Genomic DNA, 17,321 nt, shown 5'->3' with positions numbered 1-17,321 from the left:
GATGTGGATGTAAGCAATTGTTATATATAGGCAATCATGCGGCCTTCAACAATGAGAAAATCCATACCGTATATAGTCGCCGGGTTATAAAAAGCCCCGACATTGTAGAACTATTATTCATCACCCCTACCCCTTCTTCCCCTACCTTATATATACTACTGCTGAATGATACACAAAAGCACAACAAAAGAGAACAAATTTCGCTATCCCTTCGAAATCGGAATTTGATTAAGAAAAAATAACACTTTCTATTTTTATCATACATGTGTAGTTTCAGTTTCAACCATGGTTCTAAATTTAGATTTTACTTTCCCCAAAAATTGCGGACGGAATAGAAGACACCTGTTTATTTTCTGCACCTTGAAAACTGAGATTTGGATGACATAGATTTTACATATTCTGAGATAAATGTAATAGTGAACAATTCTTAGTTTCTGAGTGTGTAATGTTTTGTGGACGGAATCTGATGGTTTTTTTTTTGCTGTTGGCTTTTTCTTCGGCTTATAAATGTTGTACTAGTGGTCGATTACCCCTTAGTATCTTTTATACTTTTTACATAAATAATAAAATATAAAACATCATAAAATTTTCAATTGCATAAAAACGGACATGCCAACGTCTTTCTTGTTCAAGACACAAATTCACATGCAATATAATTATTCGTTACCTACAATTTTACGCTACAGGATCTACACTGTGCATTTCATTCAAAACTATGGTTTTTCAAAAAATATTATGGGGTCAATTCTGGTTTGATTTTAATGAATTTGATACGAATAGAAGCAGAATTGTCACTGGTTTATTTTTTATTTGGTTATAATTTTGTTGTTTAGGCGTTTTTACCTTCTGTTGAAATAAACACGAGTCGTATTGTGTACCTGCTCCTGCGTGTCTAAAACAAAAGCAGTGGTAATAGAGTCAGACTAACTCACAATAGGATACTCAGATTTCTGATTGGAGTCATTCTAATTATTTCTTTGAAGTTTTGAGATAGCACATGAATACTTGTTTGAATTCATGATAGACCGCACGAAGTCATTTCTCTTTCATGTGCCCATTTTTCCTTTCTTGGAGTAGGGGAGATAACCCGCGTAACTAACGACGCACGTTTTTTATCCTGAATTCCGCTAGAGGCGTGCAATTACGTACACTTCGCCTTAAATACACAATAACCTGCATATGTGGTTTAAAATCTTACAATGAATTATGTATTCGAATATTTATCGAGATTGACCTTTTCCCTCATACAAAGCTCTGATGCCTTGCCCGGCTTTAGATATTTCTTGTCCTTTTTGGTTTGATCAGCTTATAAATTGTTTGATAAGTTTTAGATTTCAAATATTTTGGTCTCAAGCATCACTGAAGAGACATTTATTATCGAGATGTGCAGTACCATGGTGCAGATAGATTAATGTTATTATCTTAACTATTAAACATGTCAAAGCACTATTGGAGATAAACAATGTGCTATTTAAACACAAAAAAGCAGATGGCAGTATCCTAAGTAATTGCAAAAACTTCAATAGACGGCTGTTCCTAGGACAAAAAAATATTAGTTGCATCTAAAGATCATGAACAACAATTCCAATGACGTAAAAACCAGAAATATATAAGATCTTTGAGCAAAACAAATCAGTTTTTTAAGCTCTTTCCGAAATTTTATCATACAAGTGCAAAAAATCATTTTGTGTAATTTTCGCCAAAAGTTGATGAAATTAAATAAAATTTCCTGCGAGAACTTATATATGGATCGCTATAAAATTCACAGATCCTTACGATTTGGTCATTAATAGGATCGATATAAGAGTCGAAACGTGTTTTTTACCGTTTATTACGGATCAATGCAAGTTATAACGGCTAGCAAAAGGATAGGGCGTTTGCAGTTAGTTTTCAACTAATCATGTTGTCGAGGATAACTACAAGCAACTTAACGGAATAGTACTATTTATAGAAGTTTTTACGTGTTAGTTACAATTTGTTTACGTGTTAGTTACAATTTGTTTACGTGTTTTTTACTCATCACAAATACAGTAAGTAAATCTAGCCTATTTACCTTCTCATTAGAGAAAAGGGCTTCATTTAAATTGCAGCAAATAAATTTGCAACCAGATTTATCAAACGACAATTTGATTAGGTAGAAAAAGTTTTGTATGCAAAAAAATGTAATTAACGTATGCTTTTTTGATGGTGATGATTTTTGGTTTGAATAACAATAATTTCAATGTCTAGATCTTACAAATTCCCTTTTCACTTTCCATGTTCGATTTCGTCAGATTAAATTTAGTTATTGTGCTATTGTAAAATATTTCTGTATTCTTGTCTTTCATTTCTGCTTATGTGCTTTGTCTATATGACTTTTTATGTTTCTTTGATACATATTTTTTTGTTTTCATAGTGATTAAGATTATAACAAAATGTTGACTGCTGTACCCCTATTTGTGACATTTTTACCTATAATTACGTCTGTTTGTTTTGTTTACATATCGTTGTCAATATAATGGAATTTGATGCGACTTTCATACAAGTGAGAGGTTTAGCCAGCTTTAAAACCTTAAGATTAAGGACTTTCCTTTTTAAATTTTCCTCGGAGTTCAGTATTTTTGTTATTTTACTTTTTAGATGCATGCCATCAGTATTTCTTTTATATCTTGATTATCTAGAGTGAATGTTTCGCACTTTATTGCGTTAAGCTATTGACTGAAATTACATCAATAGAGTAATAAATCAGCATTTTAATAGACGCAGTTAAGTCGCAGTTACAAACGCACTGTGTGATTAATTACTGGTATAAATTTGACGTGGTTACTTTTAAAAACCAAAGATCTGTCAGAGAATATGCAATTTAAGTATAATTTTCATGCAATTATATAAAACTGTTGACTAGTATTACTTCTAAACTAAAAGACAGAAAACAATTACCCAACAATGTATCTTAAACGACAACTGTGTTTCCAATCAAAGAATTGTGGACGTCATTTCAAATATATTGTTTAAGAAGGAATTAATCATATACTGCCAAACAAAAACATTCTGATATGAACATGAAACTTTCTGACGCTTACCTCATACAAATAGTCATCACAATGGCCTATTTAAGCGTGCCGGTGATCAACGCTAAAAGTCCCCACGCCACGCTCATTTTATTGTCACTTGCAAAATCAATAGATTGAAGTTAAATTCCGGATATCCCTCATTATCATGTCAGTGTCAATTGAGAAATCTAATTAGAGTTAAATGGTGTAAACACCGCCTCAAGGGACGTACTGTGACAGCTGATTACTTTGTTTACATTGTCTCACGTGGTTGAACAGGGTAACATCCAATGAGCGATCATGACCGTGCTCGTCAAATTGAAAAGTAAAAATCGTTAGCAAACTTTTCTTTAAGTACAAATGCTTGCCTGTACGTTAAAAGGAATGCATACATGTATGTATCCAAACGAAACTAATAAAGCAGTATTATCCAGAAAATAGATTTATTCCCTGACCACATGTTTTGGTTTTTTTTTACAACCATGGTACATGCGCACTTTTGGCGGGGAAAAACTGGGAAACAACTAAATAACAGACAACACTCTCTGGTTATTTATAATCATTTAAATAAACAGCTGAAATAGGAGTGCCAATACACAAAACATGAACTTGGTATTTTAATTCTTTAATCTACATCTTTTTAATTGGAACAAAGGGGGTCAATTTGTAATAATGTTAAATAAATATGATCATATGTGCTTGATAAACTTATTAGCTAAAATTATTTTGAAATTCTATAAAACTATTCATTTTTTTTATCATTAATTCATTTATCATTTACCTAACCATGTGGTTTTCCAAAAGACTACTCAAATCAAATCAAAATTTGGCAGCAAAGAAACATCGTTAAAATAATAAAATTATCTATGGCTCAGAATAGAAAACAAGATAAATGATACTTTTATTTTGGCCGAAAATTATTGTACAAGTTCATTTAACAAATAATATACATATACATGAAATAGAGTATACAACATTGCGGGCCCTACAAAAATAACCCGCATAAGTTAAATATGTAAAAAAAAAAATATAAAAATAAAAATAACTCACTAGTACAATAATTCAAAATTAGGGATGGGCGGGAGGGTAACTTATCGAAAATATATCTAATTATGAATACAAAGTACCTTAAAAGTACTCACTGAACAGGTACTATTGATAGTACAGAATTTCGAAATGTTGAAAGAAACGAACTTCGCATATAATTATGCGTTTTTAGAATTAAAAACTGTACATTTATCACTGGCTCAGAATAGAAAACAAGATAAATAATACTTTTATTTTGGCCGAAAATTATTGTACAAGTTCATTTAAGGCGAAGTGTACGTAATTGCACGCCTCTAGCGGAATTTAGGATAAAAAACGTGCGTCGTTAGTTACGCGGGTTATCTCCCCTACTCCAAGAAAGGAAAAATGGGCACATGAAAGAAAAATGACTTCGTGCGGTCTATCATGAATCCAAACAAGTATTCATGTGCTATCTCAAAACTTCAAAGAAATTATTATAATGACTCCAATCAGAAATCTGAGTATCCTATTGTGAGTTAGTCTGACTCTATTTAATACCACTGTTTTTGTTTTAGACACGCAGGAGCAGGTACACAATACGACTCGTGTTTATTTCAACAGAAGGTAAAAACGCCTAAACAACAAAATTATAACCACATAAACAAATAAACCAGTGACAATTCTGCTTCTATTCGTATCAAATTCATTAAAATCAAACCAGAATTGACCCCACAATATTTTTTGAAAAACCATAGTTTTGAATGAAATTCACAGTGTAGCGTAAAATTGTAGACTGTAATGAATAATTATATATTGCATGTGAATTTGTGTGTTGAACAAGAAAGACGTTGGCATGTCTGTTTTTATGCAATTGAAAATTTTATGATGTTTTATATTTTATTATTTATCTGTAAAAAGGATAAAAGATACTAAGGGGTAATCGACCACTAGTACAACATTTATAAGCCGAAGAAAAAGCCAACAGCAAAAAAAAAACATCAGATTCCGTCCACAAAACATTACACACTCAGAAACTAAGAATTGAGCACTATTACATTTATCTCAGAATAAGTAAAATCTATGTCATCCAAATCTCAGTTTTCAAGGTGCAGAAAATAAACAGGTGTCTTTTATTCCGTCCGCAATTTTTGGGGAAAGTAAAATCTAAATTTAGAACCATGGTTGAAACTGAAACTACACATGTATGATAAAAATAGAACGTGTTATTTCTTCTTTATCAAATTCCAATTTCGAAGGGATAGCAAAATTTGTTTTCTTTTGTTGTGCTTTTGTGTATCATTCAGCAGTAGTATAAGGTAGGGGAAGAAGGGGGAGGGGGTGAAGAAAATAAGGTCTACAATGTCGGGGCTTTTTATAACCTACTATACGGTATGGATTTTTCTCATTGTTGAAGGCCGTATGGTTGCCTATAATAATTGCTTACATCCACATCATTTAAGGTAGCTGTCTAAATGTTGGACGATAGATTTTTCTTAAACTTCTGTAAAAGACTACTGGGTCAATCTAATTTCAAATTTCAATATAAAAACTGGGGATCACGGACCTTGTTTTTTCGTAATAATACATTGAAATTAACGAAATTTGGGTTATTTTATATTGTTGATATAGGGGAAACTTAAGTTTTCCTTATTGCGGAAACATTAAACGATAGAATTGGCTAAAATTCGATGAGAGAATTGCTTTTCATTAATAACTCCGAAATATCAAATAAAAATAGGGGGTCATGGGCCTTATTTTCTTTAAAAAATCCCCAAAAATTTTAAATCTACTTTACGACACTTAATTTTTTGATAGTTCAATCTTTAAATTTCAAGTTTAAGGTATTTTGTTGTATATTAAATGATGCTTGGTAAAATATTTTTAAAACAAAAAAGTATTTTTGCAACATGATTAGAACGGACGCTCAGAAAAAGACACCCGATCTACCTTAAACTGTGGCAGATAGTTGTCTCATTTGCAATCATACCACATCTCCTTATTTTCATATTATATTAACAAAACTGCATTATATACAGAAACAATTTGTATGGCACTACACTAGGTAAACTCGTATAGCATCGCCCTTGGTACATTCTTGTAGCATTACACCAGTACATTTATAGTATTACACCAGTACATTTATAGCATATCACTATGCACAAAGCTTTAACATTACACTATACACAATGATATAGCATTATACACAATTCTAAGGCTAACACTGGGAATGATCTGTGCTACGGGAAGTTATATCAAAAACTCCGATCTGTTTTACTTTGCTAAAATCTATATGCGGGTTCTTCTTTTGACCTTATTACAGCCATAAAAATTCTCAAGATGATATGCAGATGCCGTTTTCTTATTTTTTGGGAGTCGTGCATGTGGATATTTAACAAATAATGGTACAAGAAATTATTTCCTTTTTTACTTAAAATCTCCTGCAAACATTATATCATGCTTTGTCGTGTAGTTAAAGAAAAGGGAAAGCGAGATCAAGACAGGAAATTTTTAAAATAAAATTGCAGAGTTGTGTCACATGCACGTGTGTGAACCTGACAAATAAAATGGGTTCTGTGCGCAATACCTCGAATAGCGCCGGAAATGGTGAGGATGAAAAGATGCAGCAAATTATATTCACTTTTTTAAAATACAAACATGCAGAAATAAGATTTTAAAAAAGACGTGTATACGCGATCCCAATATTATAACCGATTGTTTAAATACGTATAGAATCATTCTGTCAACGCTGTGTTAACCGGGATAATTTCAAACTTGATATTTGATTCATAATTATTAGAACAATACAATATAAAAATAAGAAGATGTGGTATGATTGCCAATGAGACAACTCTCCACAAGAGTCCAAATGACATAGAAATTAACAACTATAGGTCACCGTACGGCCTTCAACAATGATCAAAGCCCATAGTCAGCTATGAATACAAGCATTTCAAAAAAGATGTGGAACCCTGTCTAATTAAGAAAAGATGGAGTTAAAGTCTATACAGTAACTTTCTTTCACTTGCAGTATATTAATTTGCCTATTTGCTTTTTTTTGGCAGCAGAAATATCCTTAAAAAATACTCAGTTTATTTCCTTATCAATTGATTACGCTTGAGCATTTGCAATAATTAGGAAGATGGGTTATAAATCATTCGTAAATTTAAATCAACATGTAGACATCTTATACGTTCAGGTATTTCACATCCAATATTTTATGGTAATATTCTTTACAAAGCACAAAAATGTCGGCATTCACCTCAAAAGCTAACCAAACCTTTAAACAGACTTATTCGGAAAGGATATAGTTACGATACTGTTGTCAGGTCATTAAGGATTGCATATTTTGGTATTAATATTGATTCACTCATAGGGTCTTTGCATCGGAAATAAACACTATTATTCTAAGACCAGTTGTTGGCATGATACGGGTCATGTTCTTCTCATATATTTTATGATTGTATGATACTAAACCCCTAACGGGAGGGATTGTACTTGATTTTCATATGATGAAGACATAATCTTTCAATCAGTTTAATTGAGGTCTGGAGCTGGCATGTCAGTAACTGCTAGTAGTCCTTTGTTAATTTATGTATCATTGTCTTTTTGTTTAGTTTCTTTTGTTACCTATTCTGACATCGGACTCGGACTTCTTTTAAACTGAGTTTTACTGTGCGTATTGCTATGTGTTTCTTTATTCTACATTAGCTAGAGGTATAGGGGGAGGGTTGAGATCTCACAAAACATGTTTAACCCCGCCGCATTTTTGCGCCTGTCCCAAGTCAGGAGCCTCTGACCTTTGTTAGTCTTGTATGTTTTTTTAATTTTAGTTCATTTATATGTTTTAGAGTTTAGTGTGACGTCCATTTTCACTGAACTAGTACACAATTTTATTTAGGGGCCAGCTGAGGACCACCTCCAGGTGCGGGATTTTCTCGCTGCGTTGAAGACCCATTGGTGGCCTTCGGCTGTTGTCTGCTCTTTGGTCGGGTTGTTGTCTCTTTGACATATTCCCCATTTCCATTCTCAATTTTATACACACTCACGATTTTGTTACGACACTGTACGGTAAAATAGCGTTATAGAGTAGAAATTGTGATGACGTTACAGTAGACATCAATAACGTCGCCGAATGTTTTTTTATTCTTTCCGCTAAAAATCAAACTTCAACATGATATAGCTTGAAAACTAGCACGGTTGCTAAGGACTTTCTTTGCACCAATGGGATCGTCGTTCATTTTTGAATCGCATATCGATTTTTAAAAAAATTCTGTGGACCAACGAATTAGAAAATCTTGATAAAGTAAAAATATCTGCCGATTTTTATGATTTTCCCTATATATCCTTTGTATTTTTGGCGTATCATGCTGTTAATTTCAACAGCTTGTATCTGAAAAACGAAAACGGTTACCCCCTTTTTTTATTTTATTGTCTGATGTATTTTTACAAGCAGAATCCACATGTAAAATTTAAAAAAAATCTGTGGAGTAGTTAATTACGTACACTTCGCCTTAACAAATAATATACATATACATGAAATAGAGTATACAACATTGCGGGCCCTACAAAAATAACCCGCCAAACAAGCCCGCAAAACACAAAACAAAAAGGATAAAGCAATATTATAGACTAGTAATAAATCAGACCCACAAGCTGATATACTTTTGTGTAAGCCTGAGGAGACTCAAGAAATCAATACGATACTTTCTTGTAAATCTCCTACTGAAGATCCAAAGAATATGCTACTTCTTTGTTAATCTTCTGACTCAATGAATAAAGAACTTCATTGTAAGCCACCTACTTGAATGGTTATCTACAAAATATAAACAAGGAAAAAGTAAACAAACTACAACTATATAATTAAACATATGCAATTTACAAATGCGAAATGACATGAATAAAACACATTTTAAGCTGAAAAACTCCAGCTTCATTTAAATGCAAACCTCCATCTTTAATAGCAAATAAATCTCTTTTAGGAGAACCCTTTAACAAAAATCTTCTATAAGACTTAATGAAACTTATTTTCTCATCTTTACAAATACCAATTAAGGCTTTATTAATCTCAACAACCTTACTTCCTAACTGAACAAAATCAACTGGTCGCGGTAAAATAGAATATATCAATATATGTATGTCTCTATTTCTATTTCTTATACTATAGACTAAATTTCTAAATTTACATAAAATAATCTCTGGAGTATGATTCTCTACATCATTGGTACCAAAATGTAAAATAACATGAGAAAAGCTATCAAAATCATGTAGATACAAATACTCCTTATCAATAATATATTTAATGTAACCTAAATTAGCTCCACTAAAACTCTGTACTACAGTGTCTTTTATCCCATCTAAATATTTCCCGATAGAATCACGCAAGATCAACACCCTCTTCTTCATTACAGCAATTAAGGGATAAATTTAGTCATGGCCTTAGCAACGGAGACTTTCTCTGATAAAGAAAATTGAATATACAATTTATAAGCATCACTTGCCCAATCGCTATGAACTTGTATTAACTCCGCAGGCACCTTAGATTCAAAGGCAAACGTAGCACCCCCTCGACGAAAGCTGTGTGTAGAAAATAGTCGTGGATTCCTACCTATCTTAATAATAAACTCCTTAATATACTGCTGAAAATCTATATAGGTCACAGGAACTAACTTGTGTTTACTAGGAAATAGAAAAGCCGGGCTATCTCCTTCGTCAGGAATTATTTTACACATATTCCTATACGCTCTCAATGGACATAATGCAGATCTAATATTTTCAACTAACGGTATCTTCAAAATTCTATTACCCACCTGTATGGTTTTTGACCAATTGAAAATTACAATAGAAATATTACCCTCTAAAATTACTTTATTTCTAGTTAACTGTTTATCTTTGTCAAATGACATTTTAGAATCGGGTAACTTATCGAAAATATATCTAATTATGAATACAAAGTACCTTAAAAGTACTCACTGAACAGGTACTATTGAAAGTACAGAATTTCGAAATGTTGAAAGAAACGAATTTCGCATATAATTATGCGTTTTTAGAATTAAAAACTGTGCAATTGTATAATGAATACTTTATCACATAAAAAGCAGTATGTTGATCCTCCACTTATTCCTGAAATTTGGGAAGCCATATGAAGGTTTTACTTCTCTTAAAGGTTTCTTTAAGTGTGGAGACCACAATATGTATCTGAGACCTCCTTTCTTTATTAACTATATATGAAAACAACTAGTTAGGCATTAAATAACGCGAGGATAAGGCTGATTTTCCAATTTAGCGATAGAACTATAAAAAAAAAAACCTCAGCTTTTCAGTTTTAAATTTAGTAATACGTTAAAAAAGACACAAAATACCGAACCTCTAGCATACGTGTAACAAAATGAATTATGACCCAAAAGGCCCTTCATAGAACTGTACTCCTCTCCTTGTTTAATTGTACTTTATTCATACGGGATAGATTAAATTCAAGATATTCAGAGGAAGAATGGAAGAAGCTGGCATTATCGTATAACTTCAAGGTTCGATATAGAAATGGATTCATTTCACTTAATATTTAAAAGTTTTGTAACTTAATTCAACGTATCTATCAACACGAAGCTAAAATGAGATAAATCAAAGATAGTCAAAAATGCTCTATCACGGAAGGTAAAGTGTCCGTCTAGGATCATGGTTTTTTTTAGAGAATCGGTCCACCTTTTTCGAGTGATAAAACATGCGATAAGGTCAATTAACTGCAATGTCGTAATAAAAAGGTTTTTTTTTTACATTACTAGCCATCTTATTTTGAATACGATACATATTTTGGGCAACAAAGAAACACAATTTTCTTGTTTTAACCCAAAAAATCAGTGTTGAATATTGTCCGGGTTTTTTCGAGAGCAACAGTGAGTCGTCCGGGTTTTTTAACAAATGCTCCGGTTTTTTTAAAAAAAATTTGAATAAGATTTTTGAAATGATTTTTTTCTACTTATAACTGTAATTAAGTGAAGGATTATATTATATATTCCCAATAAATCACAAAAACATATTACTACGTTGATCAAAATGAACGTTTTTCAATTTAATGCAAATGTTCTGTTCGGAAAACATTCTACTACAACTTTCCAGTGTTAAATTAGAATCAACTGGATCCTTCATAAAACGGTCCTTAGGTGTTGACATGAAAATCAATTATATGGTCATTTTTTATAAATTTCCTGTTACAAAACTTTGAATTTTTCGAAAAACTAAGTATTTTCTTATCCCTGGAATAGATTTCCTTAGCCGTATTTGGCACAACTTTTTGGAATTTTGGTTCAATGCTCTTCAACTTTGTACTTGTTTTGGCTTTATAACTATTTTGATCTGAGCGTCACTGATGAGTCTTATGTAGACAAAACGCGCGTCTGGCGTATTAAATTATAATCTTGGTACCTTTGATAACTATTTACACCACTGGGTTGATGCCACTGCTGGTGGACGTTTCGTCCCCGAGGGTATCACCAGCCCTGTAGTCAGCACTTCGGTGTTGACATGATTATCAATTATATGGTCATTTTTTATAAATTTCCTGTTACAAAACTTTGAATTTTTCAAAAAACTAAGGATTTTCTTATCCCAGGAATAGATTACTTTACCCGTATGTGGCACAACTTTTTGGAATTTTGGTTCAATGCTCTTCAACTTTGTACTTGTTTTGGCTTTATAACTATCTTGATCTGAGCGTCACTGATGAGTCTTATGTAGACAAAACGCGCGTCTGGCGTATTAAATTATAATCTTGGTACCTTTTATAACTACAATGTACTTAGAACATAGTGCAGAGGACTCATAATCTTTTCAACAGCATTTCATTTTATTTTGATTTTACAGTTAATAATATTTCTTGTGGTGAACCCCGGAGTTTTTAAAAAAAGGCGTAAAAACCTACCGGACTGCAGTGTGAAGAATCAGAAAAATGCTATGTAATAAAAAATAGTCAATCAAAAGAGGCCTGTCCCCTCACAAATATATACTGTACACGCACAGGGAAAAAAATCCTATACACCACAATTTTAACAAGTGCCTATGTGACCGTGCAATTTATAAGATGTGACTAACAACAATATATACAAATGAACAATACTTTAAATGTAAGTGTTGTCACACCATTATCAAACTGATGAATACATTGGTTTCGAGCTTTGAAATGTACTTATTTTTTAACCTGTTTTATTATTTTAAGCGTAAATACACTGACACATAACATTTTAAGCTAAAGGAAATTTGTATAATCACTCGATAAACACGGACGAACTCGACAAAAACCAGACATATAGAAAAAATTTAGTCTCAAAGTTTCGTTTTCAATGCAAAAACAAGACTTTTTGTAAAGAGTCCATGTATGCATTTCCTTCTACATTTGCATTGGTATGTGTATAAAAATGGTTTTATTCCGTATTTTTGAATAAAAGCCTTGTAAGGGCTAAATTCAACTTTTTTTAACGAAAAATAATGTCTGATTGATGATATCTTTTTATCTGAAATACTTACATGCCTTGTATTTTAAACTCAAGCTTCAATATTACATCTTGTCAGAAAGGAAGTCTGTTTGTTTACATTTTTAATCATATTCACTCGGGAAAAAAACAGTGGTCACACTAAAAAAAAACGATCAATTCACTCTAAAAACCACGATCCTAGCACGACACTCTACCTTCCCTGCCCATTACTTGGCTTACATCTAGAAATTTACATTGAGAGTCGATTGAGACAAAGGGAAAATTTCAGGGTCCAATTGTGAACGTTCTAATTCTATGTAGCATTCTTCCAGCAGTGCATGCATATTGAGTACATTTCTTTCCATTAATAAAATGATAAAGAACTTGTTTTTCGTATCAGTATAATCTTGATAGAGAGTTGTTGCTTATAGGGAAACAATCAAACCAAGGTTATCTAATAGTAGCGTTGAAGGTATCCCTTTAAATGTTTTACGTAGACCATATTGATCGTTTTAGAAATTATGTGGTACAGATGACGAAATATATGTTGAATGGTCGTAGTAGCCACAATACCGCAATTTTTCATCGAATGAGACTTATCATCGAATGTTTACTTACCATGAGCACCATAACGGGTACCACATACGGAATAGAATCTGTTTACCCTACAAAAGCACCTTATATTTCCACACACCTTCACAATGTTACAGATGGAAATTGGCTCACGTAATTATAATCAGAACAGAGATGTGTCAAAGTGGAAACAGATGAATTGCATTCTAATCAGATTACAGTTCGTCAATTAACGACTTTTGCCCCTTACTCGTATTGGATTAAATGCGTGTTGTAACGAAAGCTTGATCTTTGAAAATGCAGCATTTGATTATATTTTTAAAATACCAATGTACCATGCAATGAGAGTTATTTATCTTTGAAATTAGTAACTATAGTTTATTGATATTCCAACTCCGTCAATTTAATCACTAAAGACATTCGATTTTAAGTTTGGTACCGAAATATCGAATTTTACACTTAAAGGAACTCCGTAAAATATACATAATCAATTTTTTAGAATGAAAATACTCCTTAAAGCTAAAGATGTTCACCGTCAGTTACAAAATATGTTCGTTTGTATCGTTATTCATACTCTAGACGTCATGAAACAGATCGAAATATGGTGCTCATTATGCTTAACATGTATTGTTTGAACTATGAATTTTCATAATACTTTATTTATTGTTTAGTTGACAAAGAAACACAAGTCAGACGGTCCGACCTTAAAAGGGAACTACAAACTATCAAAGACAAAAGCAGAAATGAAGAGTGGCAGGTGAAAGCAGACAAATCTGTTGCACTAATTTCAAAGAAAGAACGAAAATTTTGGAAAAAGTATATTAAGATGTATCTTAAACCTTTGTATGAAGATCCTATATATACATCATATATAAAACAAGATTTGATTGATTTAAGAAACAGAGTATGTCTTTTTGTCTATCTACTAAACGCTTTTCTTATTATAGTGATGTTTGGATTAACTCAAGTAAACGATTTCGAAGATTCCTTGACTATAAATTTCAAATGCTTAGGGGATAAAATTCAACTGGTTCCACTTGCAATACTTTTAATGGCAGTATTTGGCATTCGGTGGGTGGTTCAGTTTCTTTGTATGCTGTATCAAAGATATGAAACGTTAATTCGTATATGTGCTACAACCGAAATCTTGGAGAGCGATGTCACTCATACAGGTGAAACTACCTTAAGACTTGTTGATTTTTTGATTTCACCAGCAAAGGTTCCTGTTTTGCCGTTATCAGCGAATGCTCAAGTTAAGAAGACGAATCTGCAGGACCTTGTAACGGCAAATTGGGAGGAGGCACCATTGAAGGAAATAACGCGTTTAAGAAAACAGTTAGGACAAAATATTTTGGATAAATGGACAAATTACAGTAAACATAAAATTGAAGGGCGAACTTCAAGATTTATGAACATTGAAGCTCAACTACAAAACGATAACTGTGTCTCAGAGCATAGCGAGAACGAAACGTCTGAACCTAGCGGAAACAATGAAGTACCGAATATTAGTTCAGATTCTTCATCATTATCATCTTCATCATCATCATCAGCAGCAGCAGCATCATCATTATCAGTATCTTCTTCCGACGAAGAAGAAACACTAATAAAAGAATGTTGCAACGTTTAAAAACATACATTTTTATATCTTAATTGTAGTATAAATGAAGTATAATAATTATTCTATTTTTGCACTGTGTGTGTTTGTTTTTATAGTTAGAACTTTTACTGAAGTGCCTTACTGTTCCTTTCGTCTTACTTTTTATAACTAATCAGATTCATAGAAAAGTTATCAGAATTAATTTCTTGAATATTTACAGTAGGTATTACATTCATACAATTGTCGATAGTTTATAGGCTGAAAAATGAATTATTCGATTCCGGTATATGCTATCAATTTGTATGTAAACAACTCAAGATAAGTAAATTATCAGCTTCGTGCATCCAATAAATATGTACACGTTGTTCCTGTTCTTTGTACCAACAGATGCGTTTTTTTAAATAACAAACTTTACTATTTTTAATAAGTAATCTACCTTATCTATATTGTAAATGTAAATAACTGATGAAAATGTTAACAAATATTAATTTATGATATAGATGTATAATACTGATAACAATGATAAATATTTCACGAGCTATCTTTTTATCTTTATTATCATTAAAATAATATTGATGTGGTTGCTAACGAGATAACTATCCACTGAGAAAAAATGAATATAGTAAGTTCATATAGCTCACTCGACAGCACTTCATAATGAGGAAACCCGAAACTGTATAGCAATTCACAAAGGACCCGGACATGACAAATGTAAAGCAATTCATAAGAAAAAATTGAATTTATGTTGTACTGTTACACCACTGTCACAGGTTTAGGGAGGATCCCGCTAAAATGTTTATCCCCGCGATGTTCTGTATGTATGTGACTGTCAAAAGTCAGTGTAATTCAGTGGTTGTCGTTTGTTGATGTGTTACATATTTTTTTTATTTTTTTGTACATAAATTAGGCCGTTAGTTTTCTCGTTTGAATTGTTTTACATTTGTCGTTTCGGGGCCTTTTATAGCTGACTTTGCGGTATGGGCTTTGCTCATTGTTGAATGCCGTTCGGTGACCTATAGTTGTTAATTTCTGTACCATTGTGGTCTCTTGTGGAGAGTCGTCTCATTGGCAATCATACCACATCTTCTATTTTTATATTAACAGTAAAATTTGTGTACAAAACAATAGAGGAACATATGAAATGATATGCAGAAACAAGCTACAACCACTGGATTGCAGGCTCTTGAATAAGAATAGGCACATACAGAATATAACGAGTTAAGCATATTCGCATTTATTCAACCCTAATCATAAACTTAAATAATGGTGTAACAAAGCAATATAAGAAAAAAATAAACTGTTATCACAGAGATATGTCTCGCCTTTTTGTAATTTTGATAATGCAATTTAAATAGCAATACTTTAACGATGGCAAGTCATTTCGTACCTTGGCCATTTCGTACTTCTGCAATTTCGTATCCAAAATTACCATTTCGTACCCAACATTTACCATTTCGTACCCACGATAAAAACCATTTCGCACCCTTTGGGCTAAATGATGACAGCAGTGGTGGATCCAGAAATTTTCATAAGTATGGCCCACTGAATGCCTAAGAAGGGGCCCGATTTTGTCGTGCTCTAGTGATTCCCTATTTAATCAACTAATTTTTTCCCAGAATAGGGGGGCCGGACCCTTGGGTCCCATCGATGACTATAATTCTTACAATTCACTTTAACATGTAAGTTTTGCAAATATTAAAAGTCGATGAACCATGACTGAAGGTACTTGGCTACAAAAACTCTACAGAAATGAGAGATGCCAATGCCAATACAACTGCATACCAAATACCATTGACTAATATCATAGGTCGTTCCCTTTAAACATACCTAAACACAAACATTAAATCGTAAACTATGTAAAAGTTTCAGTCAATGAAACATGATGCGGGGTGGGGCAATATAATCTCCATAGAAACGATACTTTCAATTTGCATACCAAATATCATTAACTTAACATTATAGCAGTTCATCTTACTGATTTAATCAAAACCTAAGCAAAAGTTTCAAAGTCAAAAGACTATGTCTGAGGGGGCAGGGCCATATATTCGCCATGAAAATGAGATATGCCAATGCGTATACAACTGCATACCAAATATCATTGGACTATCACTGATGGTTCCCCTTGAACTGACCTAATCACAAACTAATGCATGTAAACTAAGCAAAATTTTCAAAGTCAAAAGACTATGACTAAGGGGGCAGAGATAAGTAATCTCCATGGAAATGAGATACGCCAATGATTATACAACTGCATATTAAATATCATTGACTTACCACTAGTGGTTCCCCATAAACTAATTAATCACAAACTAATACATGTAAACTAAACAAAAGTTTCAAAGTCAATAGACCATGACTGAGGGGGCAGGGCCAAATAATCTCCATAGAAATGAGATGTGACAATGCTTATACAACTGCATGAGTTTGACTGTCCCTCTGGTATCTTTCGTCCCTCTTGCATACCAACTATCATTGACCTAACACTTGTGTTTCATCATAAACTAGACCTAATCACAAACTAATGAATTGTTCACGACGCCGTCGCCGACGCCGTAAACAGCATACATATGTCTCTCTTTTTGACTCCGTCAAGGCGAGACAAAAAGCAGTTGCAAAAGGCATGAATCACCAGCTCGACATATATTA

The 17,321-nt window shown here is 32.7% G+C and overlaps 1 protein-coding gene across 1 annotated transcript in view; it reads left to right on the top strand.

Annotated features, from left to right (window-relative positions):
• LOC127717706 (chitin synthase chs-1-like) overlaps positions 1-15,218 on the top strand; it is a 75,506-nt gene extending 60,288 nt beyond the window's left edge. The window contains exon 20 of the mRNA XM_052223468.1: positions 13,750-15,218. Coding sequence (XP_052079428.1) covers positions 13,750-14,705 — 956 coding nt within the window. The 3' untranslated portion in view covers positions 14,706-15,218. The remainder of the gene's footprint in view (positions 1-13,749) is intronic.
• The last annotated feature ends 2,103 nt before the right edge of the window (positions 15,219-17,321 follow it).

This window comes from Mytilus californianus, unplaced genomic scaffold (assembly GCF_021869535.1).
Source record: "Mytilus californianus isolate M0D057914Y unplaced genomic scaffold, xbMytCali1.0.p SCAF_10, whole genome shotgun sequence".
NCBI lineage: Eukaryota > Metazoa > Mollusca > Bivalvia > Mytilida > Mytilidae > Mytilus > Mytilus californianus.
Note: the sequence above shows the minus strand (reverse complement) of the source record. Positions and strands in the feature narration are given on the sequence as shown.